The sequence below is a fragment of the Zingiber officinale genome, chromosome 2A (assembly GCF_018446385.1).
Source record: "Zingiber officinale cultivar Zhangliang chromosome 2A, Zo_v1.1, whole genome shotgun sequence".
Classification (NCBI taxonomy): Eukaryota; Viridiplantae; Streptophyta; class Magnoliopsida; order Zingiberales; family Zingiberaceae; genus Zingiber; species Zingiber officinale.
Window position 1 is genome coordinate 157,607,514 of NC_055988.1, and position 17,017 is coordinate 157,624,530.

Below are 17,017 nucleotides of genomic sequence, written 5' to 3' on the forward strand. Positions count from 1 at the left end.
TGTCTGCCAAGACAAATTTAATCACATATTTTTGAAATTATTCTGAATATTTTAATTATTTTTAAATATCAGATTTAAGGGGAGGATATTTGATAATCATCTTCAAAATCATTCTTAACACATTTTGAAAAATCATATGTTTTGAAAAATTTTGATACTTATCAAACATATGTTTTGAAAAATGTTTCAATTTTTGTAAACTGCTTTTAAAATAACTTTAAAAGATGTTTTTGAATAATTCTTGAAAAAAGCTTCATCCTTGAAATTTTTTGAAAAGTTTCTTTTTTGCAAAACTTATCATAAAATTTCCTTAAAACTTTTCATGTTTAAAGTATTTGAAAAATATTTTCTAAACCGTCTTGTCCAAACTATTTTGAAAAGCTAGTACACTTTGAAAATTCTTTTGAAAGTTTCTTAACCGCTATTTAAAATTAGTTATATAAAAGTTAGATTTCAAAACCTAGTATAAACTTTCAAAAACTTTCCTTGGAAAAACTGGGTTGAAAAATAAGTGTTTTGCATATTTTTTTTAATGATGATTAATTCTTTAAACTCCCCCAATGAATCTAAAAATTTTTTCTTCTTTGCCAAAAGTTACTTTACTTAGCATTGTTTTGTTATTGACTCATGTTTTTTTTTTTATGAATGTCAAAGGGGGAGGGCTAGAGATTAAATTAGTAAACAAAAATAAAAATCAGAGTAACTTAACCCTAAAAATGATTTACAAATCATTTTTTTGCTTATTTTGCATATTTTTCCTAACTTAATTCAGGTTGTCATTGCATCAAAAAGGGAAAAATTATTAGTGTAGTTTGTACTAACGGTCTAACTTAGGTTTTGATGAATGATAAGTAAGTTAAGTTAGGTATAATTGTGATCTAACCACTTTACCAAGTGTGTAGAAGTTAACCAGATAAGTTGACGTGTCGACCGGATATCTGGTAAGAAGTTCAAATAGGTCAACGGGTCGACTAGATATCTGGCAGTAAGTCTAGTTAGGTCAACGGGCTGATTAGATAGTTGGTGTGAAGTCCAGCTAGGTTAACCGGCCGACTGAATAACTAGTGCGAAGTCCATATAGGTCAAGAGACCGACCGGATAGTTGGTGCGAAGTCTAGATAGGTCAATGGATTAACCGGATATCTGTCAGGAAGTCCAGTTGAGTCCGTGGACTGAAATTGCGGACTGAACAACTGGCAAACTAGTAAGTGGAGGAGAGTGACTAAGTGAGGACGTGTCTTGGTTGAGGGGACAGTAGGTGTCGGTCCAGGTTAGGTTCATTTCTGATCCCTAATCTGAGACATTGACTAGTTCATGGTCCTGAGAGGATAGGAACTAATTACTATTGCTCATTATTATTATGCTAACATTTGTCTTGTTGGTTGTTATTTGATTTATTGGACTAACGTTGTTTTGCAGGACAAATGAGCTAATTTGCTTTCGGATGAATAGTATCCGAAGGCGCCTTCAAGTAGTGGAAGGCACCTTCGTACTGTTCATCGAAGGTGCCTTCCATGGCTATGGAAGGCACCTTCCGCAGGATAATAATTGACCTCTTCGACGATAGGCTCCAGAAAAACTCAGAATCAAATTTGACCCATTGGAGACGCCTTTAGTGCCTATGGAAGACGCCTTCCATGCTCTATTTAAGGCTGCTCGTCCAAGGCTTCTACAATAACTCACATACAAGTTTCTATGCATCTGATTGAGGTCCCGACAACTTCAACCTACTTCTGTGACTCTGCTACGATGTTGTTGCGCCTGACTACTGCCGAGGAAGCGACCGACACTGAGCCTATGCTGACAATTTTCGAAGGTGTTGGGCAACGAGCTGTAATTTGTGTATTTAAGTATTTACAATAGGACAAGTGTAGGGTGTTGCACTTGTTCCATCTTTTTATACTCGATCCCCTTTTTGGAGGTACTGGAAAAGGTATTTTAGTGGATTGTCTATCGATGGGTCCGCGGGACCTGGGTCTTAGAGTAGGAGTCGTCAAAGACTCTGAACCAAGTAAAACCGAACGCGTGTTCTTTTACTTACTTTTCTATTTCCGTATTTCTCGTAGTTTTCCATTGTGTACTGAGTTCTTAAAAATGAAAAAGACCAATTTTTCAAAATCACGTGATTCACCCTCCTCTTACGTGTGACTCAATCCAACATGTGCCGCCTTGGCCACATAAAGGAACAAACTCTTCAAGCTCCATGTGTGTTCCTGGGAGTCCTTGCACACTAAAAAAACATACATCAAATACACAAAGCAAGACCTAACTTGACCATTGAGACGCGATTAAAATTCAAGGTCACAACACTAGATCATTTGGGGCATGATTCCACCAACAATATCTCTTTTTGTGTTTGACAATGTGCTTAAGTTCAAAAATTAAAACAATAATAACATGATTATGCACATACAGCAAATGCACTACCATGAATTGAGACTTACATCTAAGATTCCCATATACCTAAGGTCTCCTTGGAGCTCGAAATTTTCAACAATCACAATTAAAGGAAAATAAGATTCTCATAACCTTTTCTCTATCTCCCTCTAATGTCCAATCCAGTCCCTCCTAATCCCAACATAGAAGAACTTCACAAAGAGGAGAATAAGATTTCCCACTTAAAACTTTCCTCTGCTCTCCCACTTTGCCGCACATCAAAAAGATCCACCAACACTAAGTTCCTCGAGTTCTCGCATCCTATCTACACCAATCTCCACAAACTCCTTGCTCTGAACATTTCAAGTTCCCTAAGCTCTCTCCTAGGTGGTTATGATAAATGCATAGGGCTATAAATAAGCTGATATGAGCTAAGTTTTTTGGTGTTCAAGTTTGTTTGATAAGGTCAAGTCAAGTTAAAGTTTAGCTTAAAATAAACTAAGCCATTGAAATAGTGTTCAAGTTTGATTTTTTTTTTTGTGAGTTTGAATTTGTTTTGTTTAGATATTATCAAACTCTTAATTTGAGTTTGTTTTATTATTTAAAACAATTACATTTTAAAACTTATTTGTTAGTTAACGAGCTTGATATTACTAGTGATCCCGTCCGGAAGCTGAGTCGGATGAAGGCCGGCCACGCTGTCGCTGGTGTTGACGGAAAGTCGCTGCGAAGCCGGGTCGATCTGGCACCCGCCGGGAGAGCTTACACGAGCGGATGACGGGGGGCGGGGGGTGATGACGAACCGAGGGTCCTACACACACTCAGACAAGCTGCCTCTACATTAGAGACCAAGATCAGGGAAAAAGTCCCCGGGTCAGGCCCTCCGACGCTCAAGTCAGGTACTTTTTCTCCAGAAGTACAGAGAAAGGACGAAAAATAAGAGACGAGAATGAAATGACGAGTGAGCGTATCTGCGTAAGGGACAAAACTTCCCTTTTATACTGCAAAGGATGCTTCTGGAGTCTGACGGGTGTCAGGGAATGTCGAATGTCAGGCTTTGTTTGGCGGTGAATGACACGTGACATCCTCCTATAGGTCTAGGAAGGAATCAGCGGACGATGAGCACTAGACCATTAGCATATTCTCTGACAGGCAGTGATTATTCCCTGACAGGTTGTTACGATTCCCTGGCTTTCTTGTCGTGTAGTGTATGCCTGCCCCGATCTGTTAACTCTGGACTGGGTCCCTGTATCTGTTGGCCTCAACTTGTGGGTGTAGACCTATCTTTCTTGACTTGCGTTTGCCGCTTCAGAACTCCAAACCTGTGTGTCCATCCCTGTCCTGCGTGTCCTATTCTGTGAACTCCCGACCTTCCTTACCTTGTAAATTGTGGCATATAAGCCTTAGTCTGGTTCCGCTTATCCTGAATCCCAACTTGTACACCTTAGTTTGATTCCGTTTATCCCGACCTGTACGCCTTAGTCCGATTCCGCTTATCCTGACCTATACACCTTGGTCTGTACTTCCCAACCTGTACATCCTGATTCGTATATCCATCTATACATTCCGATTCATATGCCCCGACCTGTAAGTCCTGATCTGTGATCCTGGCCTATTGCATATCCCGACCTGTACTCCTTGATCCCTGTATTCTGTACCACAAGGCTGTAAATTCTGACCTGTATCTTTGGTTGGCACATCCCAACCTGTACACTTTGACCCTTGTATTCTGTACCGCAAAGCTATAAGTCCTGACATGTATCCTTGGTTGGTACATTCCGACCTTGCGCATTGATCCATGTGCTCTATGCCGCAAGTCTGTAAGTCCTGGCTTGTATCCTTGGTTGGTACATTCCGACCTGTGCGCTTTGATCCATGTGCTCTATGCCGTAAGGCTATAAGTCCTGGTCTGTGATCCTGGCCTGTTGCATATCCCGACCTGTACTCTTTGATCCCTGTATTCTGTACCCCAAGGCTGTAAGTTCTGACTTGTATCCTTGGTTGGTACATCTCGATCTGTACGCGTTAGTCGTGTTCCATGCCGCAAATCTATAAGTCCTGACCTGTATCCTTGGTTGGTACATTTCGACCTGTGCACTTTGATCCATGTGCTCTATGCCGCAAGGCTGTAAGTCCTGGTATGTGATCTTGGCCTGTTGCATATCCTGACCTGTACTCCTTGATCCCTGTATTCTGAACCGCAAGGCTGTAAGTTCTAACCTGTATCCTTGGTTGGCACATCCCGACCTGTGACTTTGATCCATGTGCTCTATGCCGCAAGGCTGTAAGGCCTGACCTGTGATCCCGGCTTCCGAGTTCCTACTCGCCATGTAGGCCTAATCCCGGAACGCCACCTGTGCCTAACTTAGACCATCTTGTGACTAGACACTTTGAGCTCCACGTAGGTCGAACTTTTGACCATCACGTAGGCCTGACTTCTGACCGCCACGTGAGCTTGACTTCTGACCACCGCATAAGCTTGACTTTTGACCGTCACGTAAGCTTAACTTTTGACCATCTCATGGTCTTGACTTCCGACCATGCCATCTCCCTGACCCTATGATTGTGCACTGTATCAACTAGCTTATTTGTTCATTTGGGAACTTTGACAATTTACAAATTTGATAAAAGTTTTATATTGAATAGAGTTCACAAACTTTATACATGGAGATTGTTTTAGAATATTTTATATGAACAATTTAAAATCTTTGTTTATGAAAATTAACTAGTTGAATTCGTTCAAGCTTGTTCATTTAGTTTAATAAGTTATTCGTGATTATTTATTTAATTGTCATTATGTATTTTGATGAATATAAACAAGCTCTTACCAAATCTAATACTAAACTTACTCATAAATATTTAGGGGGTGTTTGGTTTAGAGGAATAGGAGTGGGGAATGAGAATCATTGATTGTCATTGTTAATGTTTGGATTATAGGAATAGGAATACAAATAAGGGAATGAATCCTTGAAATTGGGTAATGACTCATTCCCATGTACCTCCCCTTCAATGAGCCATTACCCTATTTTCATCAATCAAAATATTTTCTTATTCCAAAAATACCCTTGACCTAAAACTAAAATTTTCTCCCTTAATATCAAATATCAAAATATATTTATTTATTTTTCCTTTCATATCACTTCTCTCTCTTTGTTCTCTCTCATCATTTTATCACACACTTTCTCTCTTCTTAATCTCTCCTATCACACTCTCTTTCCTCTTTTTTCTCATTACACTTTCTCTCTCATCATACTTTCTCTCTCCTCAATATCTTCCATCACACTCTCTTCCTTTTTTTTCTCATCATACTTTCACTCTCCTCATCTCTCCCATCACACTCTCTTTTTTCTTTTTTTTTTTCTCATCCATCTTTCGCTCTCATCACACTTTCTCTCTCCTCAATCTCTCTTGTTACACTCCCTCCTTTTTTTTTTCTCAACATAGTTTCTCTTTCATCATACTTTCTCCCTTATCATACTTTCTCTCTCCTCAATCTCTCTCATCACGCTCATTGTTCTCTTTTTTCTCATCACACTTTCTCTCTCATCATACTTTCTCTCTCATCACACTCTCTCTCCTTTTTTTTCTCATTACATTTTCTCTCTCTTCATCCTCTCCTATCATACTTTCTCTCACATCATATTTTCTCTCTCATCTTCTCTCATCATGCTCTCTCCTATCACACTCTCTTTTTTCATTTTCTCTCATCACACTTTCTCTCTCTTCATTCTTTTTCATCACACTTTCTCTCTCATCATACTTTCTCTCTCATCATTCTCTTTCATCATATTTTTTTCTCACATCTAATTTTTCTCTTATTTTCCTTTAAGGGTAAAAAAGAAAATTTTGATTTATTCCGATAGAAAATATGCAAGTAGCCAAACATTGCTTTTAAGAGTGATATCCATGCTCATACTCATTCCCATTCCACAATACAATGATTCTTATTCTTAGGAAAGAACCAAACGCCCCCTTAATTTATTTACAACCCTATTAATGGAATTAATGCATGGTTGAAATGGATAAATTATTCTTTACTTTCCAAGACTGACACTATAATGATTGCATGTCTCTCTGAACTTACACCTATAAATACCAAGGTTTGTTGCTATGCCATATGATGTCTAGATTTTTGGTAAAGAGTTTTCTCTCTTTATCCTATTCTCTATCATTCAATACATCTTATGAGTTAAGAATCAGAGGGACTAATGTTTGCTCACTTGTGCGCAGGTTGAGCCAAGCAATCCAAGTTGGGGCACGATATATAGGTCCGACTAAGTTAGGTAGGTTAGACCACACCTCCCGCGAGCATTTGCTTCTATGACATACCTTATTGCATATCCTAATATTCTTATTGTTAGGTCGAATTAGTGATCATCTCAGCATCTACGTTCCACCACATCATTTTAGCTCCGTCTATGACAACAAGATTAAATAAAACTAGGACATTGAGATGAGGATTACTAGAAAACTCATCTTGAGGACATAAGAAGGTGAGTTATCTTTGAGGAACTTATTTAAGGTCATTCTTTTTGATAATTTCTTTAATAAATGGCTTAGAATAATTACTTTATATTAGCATGTTTCTTTCCTTTCGTCTCCCTCTTCATAACCCTAGATCGAGTTTTATGAGTATTATCATCTATTATTCCCTCCCCAACCATAGAGGTTCCCCTAGGTATAGAGATTTAGTTCTATGGTGATTCTATTATATTATTCTCTCCAAGGCCTCAAAGGTTTAGTCAAGGGATCGAGTTCTATGGGTATTCTCTTCTATTATTCTCTCACTGACATTGGAGGCCGAATTTGTCCCCAAATTTGTTGCAATATTAGGGATAAAATTGGCAACAAAATATAATTTATCACCGAATTCGTCCCCAAATTTGTTGCAAAGATAGAGACAAACTTGCCCATGTGAATTCGTCCCCAAATTCGTTTCTAAGTTTGCAACAAAATAATTTTCGTTGCAAATTTGTATACTTTTTTGCAACGAATTTGGGGATGAAAATTTTATTCGTCGCCAAATTCGTCCCCAAATTCGTTCCTAAATTTGCAACAATCCTTATTTCGTTCCAAAAGTTGGCATCAACTAGTTTGGGACGAAAAAATTTTCGTCCCTGATTTTGTCCCAAAAATTTTTACAACAAATTTTTTTTTAAAATTCGTTCCCAATTTTGTCCCAAAATACCTTTTTTTTTTGTAGTGAGGTTCAACCTGTTCAAGCGATCAAATTCTATGAGTATTCTCTTCAGTTATTCTCTCTCAGGTCTTCCTAGGTCTTTGGATAAAGTTCATATCCTCTCTATGACCTTAGAGGTTCCACCTAGGTCACGAGATCAACCTTCATAGGATCGGGTTTTAATCCTCTCCTGGACCTCAAAGGTTCAACCAAGTTTTGGGATCAAGTTTGTATTTTCTCTCAAATCTTAGAGGTTTAGTTAAGGGATCAAATCTTAGAGGTTTTCCTAATCCAAGGTCCCCATGTTCTCCCCTCTGATGTACTTTGAGCTCCCTGAGCTCTCTACTCCAAGCACTTCGAGCTCCCGGATCAGCTCATGCAATTATTAGCCACCAATAAGCATGATCTACATTCACCATTTATGGAAATAATGACAAGTAATGGTTGAGCGATTAACATTAATAGAGATGATTATGATTAATGGCATAAATGGTTGAAACATTTAAACTCTTCATACTTTCTCGGAGGATGTTACTATGACCTCCACAGGCCTCTCCGAACCGAGGCCAAATCCTTTGGTCCAAGAATTTTTGGACTAGGGAAAGACCTACAAACTCATTGGTGAGGTGAGTTGGACCCCACCTGTTCATTGGTGGGGTGAGTTGGACTCCACCTGTTTCACATGTGGGGTACAATCCACCTCACCAATGAATGGACAGAGATCAGGATTGATTTAGGAATCCTGGATCAAAGGATCTCTACCCCTCTAAACCTACACTATAGATACCAAGGTATATGTCGAGGTATGCTGTTTGAATTTCTAATATGGAGCTTTCTCTCTCTTATTCTTATTCTCTATCATTCAATATACCTTTAATTTTTGACTTAAGCATCTAAGAGCTTTGTAGGATCACTCTGACACCCCTAACGTTTGCTCACTTATGTGCAAATCGGGACAAACAGTTCGAGGTGGAGCATGTTTGTTTAGGTCGGATCAGCATATGCCTTAGTGGCAGACTTCATTGAACAAGTATGCCTACGTTGCAATATCTGATTGACCAATAACAAAATTTCAAAAGCATTATTTATTATTGCGAATTCAATAACAATCAAATTGTTGAACATGTGCATTGATAGTAAATTCTACAGAAGTACCTTGTGTATTCATTTAGGCGCCGCACATCATCATCGGAAGCTTATTAGTAAAACATCCTCAACTAATTCAATATACTTCGTTATATAGTTCAAGCAACAATTAGTCAAAGTATGAATTCTTTCTTTCTTTTTTTTTTTTTTTAATTTTTTTTTCTGATTTTTGACGTTGACCGCATGAATCTTCAAAGAAGCACACTTTTATGTGTGTTTACCAGTCCAACCTAAAAGGCCATGCTCAGCTTTGACTTTTATTTGGTCAAACTAAAATTATCACGATCGTTACTGGGGAAATGATTGTTTTTCTTTTAAAAGACGAACGGACTTGGTCAATCGAGGCGTGTATTATTTGGTGCTCAAATCAATAATTCTTTAATAGGGTCACCGTTTGAACGGATGCTTCCAACTTTTTAGTACACTATTTTTATGAAATTTGTTAAAAGTTTGACTCGATTAAGATTTTTTTTTTCTTCGCTGATCGTACAATCAACTTGATGTTTCAAGTTATTCCAGTCTTAAAACTACTGTGCTCCACAGTTGACTCGGATTGGCAGTTTCCAGTGCAAACGTTAAAATTTTTAGGCTCCGTTAGCCTTCCATTTGTGTTAGTTTTGTCGATACCACAAACTGCTTTGCGACTTAGTTTGCAAGCTATTGTGATTTTTTTATTGTTGTTGGATTTAGTACCATTACATGCGCTGACATGTTAATTAATAACAAGAAGATTTACTATTGCAACAAACAAATTTATTAATGTAATCTAATTTGGTATTGATAGGCTAGGCCGTTAAGGATTCTGAAGCCTTATTCAACTGAGGCATGTTTTTATTCGTTGTTATTGTTTGGGTTTTTGCTGGTTCAAATTAAAAATAAAAATTATCGGATTGAGATTTCAACAAAATTGTCGCCTTGGATTCCGGCCCTGCGAATGATTTGTTTTTAATCGTCAAGTTCTTTCAATGATAATGAAGACGAGAATGTTTTTGGATTCGGGTTTATTGCCTTTCGGTTTTACATATTTATTGTACATATCCGATAACGTCGTGTGTTAGATTCTTTTGTCGATTCATCATTCATATGCTTATGAAACAGGAGGACCGTCCAATTTGCATCCGTTTGATTAAAGTGTTTACTAAAATTGTATTTCTTAGACCTTTGACTGTGGTAAGCCAAAGATATGGTTGTCTATCAGAGTGCTAACCATGGGTGCATTAGTTCTTCAAGAGACATTAGACTCAAGAAGCACATACCCTTTAGTCTTGTGATTATATCAAGTCAAAGCTATGATCACTGATGCAGCGGTAAGGAGGAACTCATCTAACACAGGTTAACGACTAAGATAGAGGTTAAAATCAAAACGGTCAACATTAAAACTCAGAGGCTCAACCTCGTCGCTCGAGCAAGAGGAGGCTATATAGCCCGATTGGAGGAATCGATGTCTGATCGACTATCTAGATGAAATAGTATCTGGTCAACCGGATCGACAGGAGAACGGGTCGAGCGAGCCACTCGTCCGCCTCAGGGTATGCCATTGAGAGTGTAATGTTCCGATATAATAAAAGAGGAAAAGACGGATACTTAATAAGGGGAAAAGAAAACAAAAGAGAACACTCCATCTATCATTGAATGAGGAGAGGTCAAAATAAAGATGTCTTCTATCTGCAATTAATATTATTAAACATGGACATATGAAGGGTCACCAAAATAAGTATAAGAGTATGATAGGTATGAAAAAAAAAGCAAGATTGATCTCGGTCCCTAGTGCTTTCACTTTCTCTTCTTCTGTTTCTAACTTGAGCGTCGGAGGACCGACGTCAGGGATCCCTTCCCTATTTTGATTTTGTTTTGCAGAGAGGAGCGAGGTCTTCGTCTAGTAAATAGAACCACCACCTTCCCAACTTTCTAACTTCACGCTTTCAAACAGAATCAATCATTGAATCAAAATATTAACTAGATGTAGATTTGTTCTTCAAGAGACCCCTAACTCAAGAAGCTTACATCCTTTTATCTTCTGATAGCACCTAGTTAAATCTATAGTCGTTTGATCAGAGTGTTCATCAAGATGCATTTATTCTTAAGAAATAAGAATCATCCTTAGTTGTTTGATCAGATGGGGTCACACTTAGTCGTTGAGTTATGTTTGTGTCAGGGAAGTATCTTAGTATATAGGCTAGGGTCACATCTAATCACCACTGACCATGAGACTAGAGAGGATTTTATCTCATGCTGAGCTTGTAAACCAAAGTGAGTTCACTATCTATTAAGCACAAGAGCCAAGGTTACATGATTGCCCTTTTGACACAATGCCAAGGAGATGTCCTTTGGTTACGGTTAAAGACGTGGTGCGAGTAAGAAATCCTTTGGGCTTCGGCGTAAAAGGAGTTAGACTCAATCTCTCGGTTAATTGCAATAGATGTGATACAATCTTTTAAACTCATCCATTTTGACTTCTATATAGGTCTCATTACGTTTAGAGTCAGACTCAAGTTTAACTTTTAGCCAAGTGAGCCAAGCCTATCTGAAGCCTTCCATTGACGCCCTTTTTTTTGGATAGTTTTAAGTCATCATCTTTAATTTTATGATTTTAGCCTAATGATCTTACAAAATCTTGACCATCATTGATACAATATAGCCATTGGATAGTTTTGTTATCCATCCTTTAGCGGCATAGTTCTTGCAGAAAAAATTCTTATTTTTTTGGTTACGAATCATTATCCCTTCACTTAAGGCACATCTGTAGATGCACTGGGTGTATTTTTGATAGTAATCTTATAATATATATATATTTTCAAATAATACAATATCTTTTATGAAGCATTTTATTTTTTGATTTCTCTATAATAGGAGTGAGACCCATAATCGGTATAACTGTAACTATCATCTTAAAATTGAAATTGGAAATTACAAATGTTGATCCAATAGCATGGATCTAGTTAGTAAACTCATCAATGATTCAAATGATTTATATATATATATATATATATATATATATATATATATATATATATATATATATATATATATATATATATATAATTTTAAAGAGGAGAGGAAGAGTGAAAAAGTCAAGAGGAGAATTTATAATTAGATAATTGAATGAGTTAAACCATTTCATATCCTTTAATGGTCTTACATGAATTAACTCTCAACACTTTAGCACGTTTATAGCAGATTAACTCTTTATTATTTGAAAAATCTTATATATTAATTTATCATTCATTTGAAAAAATAATTAATTTATAATCATCTACTCCTAAAATAATAATCTATTTTCTTATTTAATTTATTGATTATAAAATTTAATTTTCTAATAATATACACAAACCTTAGTCAAAGATCGAGACAAAGTCAAAAGCAAACTAAGGATAGTGGGGAAAAAAACATAAAAGAAGTGGGAGCAGCAGTTATAGCGGTCAAAAGAGGTTGAATGGGTCAGTGAAAGCATGTGACATCTGAAAAAAAAGAATAGTTCTCTTTTCTGATTTTTAATGGAAAAATTAAGTTTAATGAATATTTTCTATGTAAATCTCTGTTTATTTATTTATTTTTATGTTGGAAAGTTCTCTGGGACTATTTTGTTAAAATTAAAAAAAAAAAAAAAAGTCTTCCCCATTGGGTCTGGCCGAATAGACACGGCGGCGCCAATGTGGAAAAAGACCAAATCAATGTCGGATCCCATCCCATTCCGCCACCGGACACCTGCGGTCTCCTCACGCCGTCCCTCTCTTATATTCTCCTTCCGCTCAGCCGCCGCGGCATAGTAATCTTACACCCCGATGGACATCGGCGGAACCATGAAGTCACATCGCCGTACCTCCTCCATGATCCAATTCCCCTCCTCGCGCTCTGGGCCTACGCGTCTATCCAGGATCAACCAGGATTCCATGGATGAGCTACTACCGACCGAGGCCCGCGAGCTCGAGAGGCCGCTCGCCGCTCGAAAGTTACCGTCTTGGAAGAAAAATCTAGTCACGGAAGCGCGACCGGACGATGCGGCCGACGAAATGCTAGTTCGGTCTTCCGCGGAAGGTTTGGTGGAATACGACGGCGATTTGCTTCTCGATATGGTGCATAATCTGCAGCACAACATGAAACAGAGTCTTTCAGAGTGTCCAAGAGGACGGCTTTACGAGAGATACGAGCAGTTGCGGGATGAGAAGCTGATGCAACAGTGGGAATCAATTGAATGGGTTCGGAAGAAAGACGCGATGGAGACGATGGAAGATATGCTGGAGGATATCAAGGCAGAGATGAAGATTCAGTTTGGATATCTTGCTGATAAGAGCAATTCAGCCACTACCGGCCCTCGCTGCCCGAGGAAGCAGAGGTCTTTTAGTATTGGTTCAGGATTAGAATTGAGAGAAAAGGTACTTTAATTCTATATCTGATTGTGTTGTAATCTTTCATACGAGTAAAATTCGTAGGAAATTCCTAAAACCTGAACTCTTTAAAATCGCTTCGTTACATCTTTATCTGTCTCAAATTCAATTGAACTCCACGCTCACATATTCTTAAACGGTTGCTTTTGCCATCCTTTCAGCATCTTGTGGACAATTTTCTTCGTCATGCTCAGAATTTTGAGGAGGTTCCTATAGATGATTCTTCTAAAAGCTATGACTCAAGGAGAGTACTGTCTGTCAACTCTAGCAAGGGTCTGCTTTCCTCAACAAGGCCTCCTTGTCAACCTTCCAAAACTAGCTCTAGACTTACAAAGCAAAGGAACAATTCTGAGCATTCTTCGATGCAAAGGTCTGTTGAATCATCTTACTTGAGGAAGGAAAACATGAAGCCTCTGGAAACAGTTAGAAAAGTGACCTCTCAATTAGACTCTAGCACATTTGATCGAAGCAAGAGCAGCACTGCAGGTATGGATGTTTTAAAGGATCAAAAGCAGTCAAGGTTTCGTCACATGAGAAACAGCAGCTCAGCGAGTTTCTTCGAGTTGAAAGAACTAGCACCAGTAAATTCTGACAGTCCCAGCCTTCCAATTTCAAGCTTTCAAGAGGATCAATGTACGAACACGGCCTCCAAAATGATGCAAGCTAGGAGTGAGCCCAAACCATTCCTCAGGCGAGGCAGTGGCATAGGTCCTGGTGTTGGCGCTTCTATTGTCAAATTGAGAGCTTCCAAAGCTTCAGAGTTCGGTGACGTTAAATCTGTAGATGAACGTGGCGTGTCATTTGGTTTTACTTCCAACTCCGCAGAAATATCAAAAACTAATGTGCACGAAGCATCGGATATGGACGCCTTAGCAGCATCACCAAGAGGCAAGCCATCTGCCAGTAATACCCACCACCTTCACCTAATGAGGGAAGCTGATGCTGCTCGAGTAAGGAAGAAATGGGGAACTGTCGAAAAACCCAACTTCGCTACAGATTCTGATCAACCAATGAAGGATGTCGCAAAGATGTTCAAGAAATTGTTAAAATTTGGCAGCAAAAACAAAGCCACCGATAAGAGAATGACTGATTCGTTATCTACTTCAATATCGTCCGAAGGCGGTGATGATGCAGAAAATGTTTCTGACAAGGGAAAACAATCATTAGGTGAGCTGACAAAATCGAGGAAGCTCTACGCGCCCTGTTATAATGCTGCCTTGCACGACGACAGGATCTTCTCTGAACAAGGTATTCCTTCTGCTTTAGCAAAAAATCATCTTCAAGTATGATCACTCTTTGCAGCTTAGTTTGTAATTTAATGACTTTGGAAACCTGATTTGATTGTATGTTCTTGTTTTTTTTTTCTTTGCAGTGCCAGGTTCTTTTATTTCTTTCCCATCATTCAACGGCAGAGGTACTGAAGTAAAAGCTTAGTTTATGGGATGAAATTCCAGGTTTGTATGGTTCTCTTGTATATTACAGTGATGATCATGGGATTGATGATCATCAGTTTTTTTGTTATTGTATATGCAAGAGTGTAGCGATTGTATTGGATATGCAATCTGCGATACATTTTGGTTGAAAAATATAAATACTAATTCGTGTATTCATTATTCACCATCATTGTTTCTTGATAAAGTTTACCTTCAAAAGGCCTCTATTCCTTCATAACAAAATTGTTTAAAAGGGCTGTCGTCAATTCTCTTTTACCTTAACTCTCTAACAAAAATTAGACATATTTGATGGAATTGGTGTTTCTGTTCATGGGCACAGGATGGTTCTGACTTCCCCATGTGGTTCGATTGATCCCAACAATCGATTGATAGGTTTCAATAATCGACTACTAGGCACGTTTTTATAAGGTCATGCCCTAGCAATCGATTCGGCATCTCGATCTTTTTCTCAGTTGCTGCTGTTGCCCGCTTATCTGTGCTTTTTTTGGGCCAAGCTTCTGTTCAAAAAGCCCTAGAAAATTCCACATTAGGTTCCAAGTGTTCATTCTTCCTTTTCTTGACCGTCGGTTGTCTCCAGCGTGTTCCTTTCTCATTGCTATGCCTACCCAAAGCTAGGGTTCCGACGAAACCTCTTTGTAGGATTGTATGGAAGCGCTTGTCAATTTTAGTTGTTCTTGTCTGCAGAGTTAGCATGACGGATAATAAATAAACAAAAGAAATCAAGACAAGGAACAATCTCTTTTTACTTGTGCCCACATATATTTTTCCTCCAAATAAGATTTACAATTAAGGGACACTGAATTTTTAGATAGTCCATCGTAAATACTTTCTGATTTATCCTAGTAGCTAATAGAAAATTTTCATGGACATGAACCGGTCACTCTAGGCTCAACGTTATCAAATCTAGTTAATCATTTCTTTACTTGGTTCACAACTTCTAAGATAACTATATCCAAAGTTTGTGTATAAAACCCTAGCTTATTATTTTTCTCCATCCGAAAGATTATTTTTCTCCTTTCCGGAAACCTTTCCGAGAAAACTTTTAGAAGAACAATCAATTACAAGCAAAAGTAAGATAAAATAATGCACATATAATAAATATAAACAAAACTTTATCAATTGGTCCGAAACAAAACTTTATCAATTGGTCCGGAAGCTCTGAATGTTACACACTTCTTCTGGCGTATCCTTGATAGCAGAGCTTTGGAACATTTTTTTAGCGTAGAACATAAAGCTTTGAGAGTAGCACAACTTATCTAATCAATCGATCCACAACTTATCCGGATATGTTCTTACCTTATTTGGATCAAGTCTTATCTAGATTTGTTCTTATATTATCTTTTGCCAAATCAGTTATCCGATGCTTATCCTTGTCCATGTCACTTCCGAAAGCTTATATGATGTCATCTCTAATAGCTTAGCTTGCATGTCAGCACTTTAGTACTTATCCATGCCACGTAAGTTGCAACATCATCAGGTCGATACTTATCCATGTCTTGTCAGCCGTATGAAGTTTATCCCTTGACACATTGTCTGTCATGTCATTTTACTATTCTTCGATCAATCGATTATACTAGTCCAGTTGATCGAAATATCTAGTCGGCCAAAAACCTTATTTTAGTTGCCCGAACCTCCTTTACTTGACCTACTTGTCTCATTTGTTTGGAGTTTACTCTTCCAAAACTTCTTACTACTAAGAGTTCACTTCCTTAGGATTTTCCCTTTGCTTGGAGTTTATTTTTTCAAGACTTCTCACTATCTAAGATTTATTTCTTTAGGATTTTTCCTTTGCTAAGCATCTGATCATTCTTGACTTGCTTGAGCTTTTTTCCTTTACCAAACATCTTGCCATCCTTGACATGCTTGGTCTTTCCCCTTTGTCAAGCATCCATTCATCCTTGACTTGCTGACTTCTCTTTGCCGTCATTCAGTCAACTTTGTCTTGAATGAAATTTTTCTTTGTTAGTCATTCGATTAACCTTGACTTGACTATACTTTTCCTTTGCTTAGGTCAACCCTGACCTATCAAGACTTCTCACTTGATTGTCGAGCATCTAGTCAACATTAACATATTTGGACTTCTCACTTACTCACTCCCAAACATCCAATCAACCTTGACTTGCTTATATATCACCAATTTAGTCAATCTTTGCCAATTCATGTTGCTTGTCAAACATCAAAACTCTTGAAAATAATTGTACTAACAATCTTCTCTGGAGATCTTTTCTCGACCTCTTCACTTTCAAGCCTCAATTGTTCATAGTGCTTGAATGGCACCAAAGTAAAACCCTAAATCCCTAACCCTAGTTGATTTTGCTCATTCCTTGATTTTCATTTACTGATCAATTAATGTTGTTACATTATCATTTATGTCAAGTTAGGAAAAAACAAAAGCATGTAGACTATGGTGAGTGTTCATTTGAGCATCAACCATTTGTCAATCCCTTATTCCTAAGTGTATCACATTTGAAATCATT

The 17,017-nt window shown here is 37.9% G+C and overlaps 1 protein-coding gene across 1 annotated transcript; it reads left to right on the top strand.

Moving 5' to 3' along the window:
• The first annotated feature begins 12,402 nt into the window (after window positions 1–12,402).
• LOC122040206 lies at window positions 12,403–14,719 on the top strand. Its single transcript, XM_042599549.1, has 3 exons — window positions 12,403–13,074; window positions 13,248–14,334; window positions 14,459–14,719. The coding sequence occupies exons 1-3, from the start codon at window positions 12,484–12,486 to the stop codon at window positions 14,518–14,520; spliced, it is 1,740 nt and encodes a 579-aa protein (XP_042455483.1). The 5' UTR covers window positions 12,403–12,483; the 3' UTR covers window positions 14,521–14,719.
• Window positions 14,720–17,017: the final 2,298 nt, after the last annotated feature.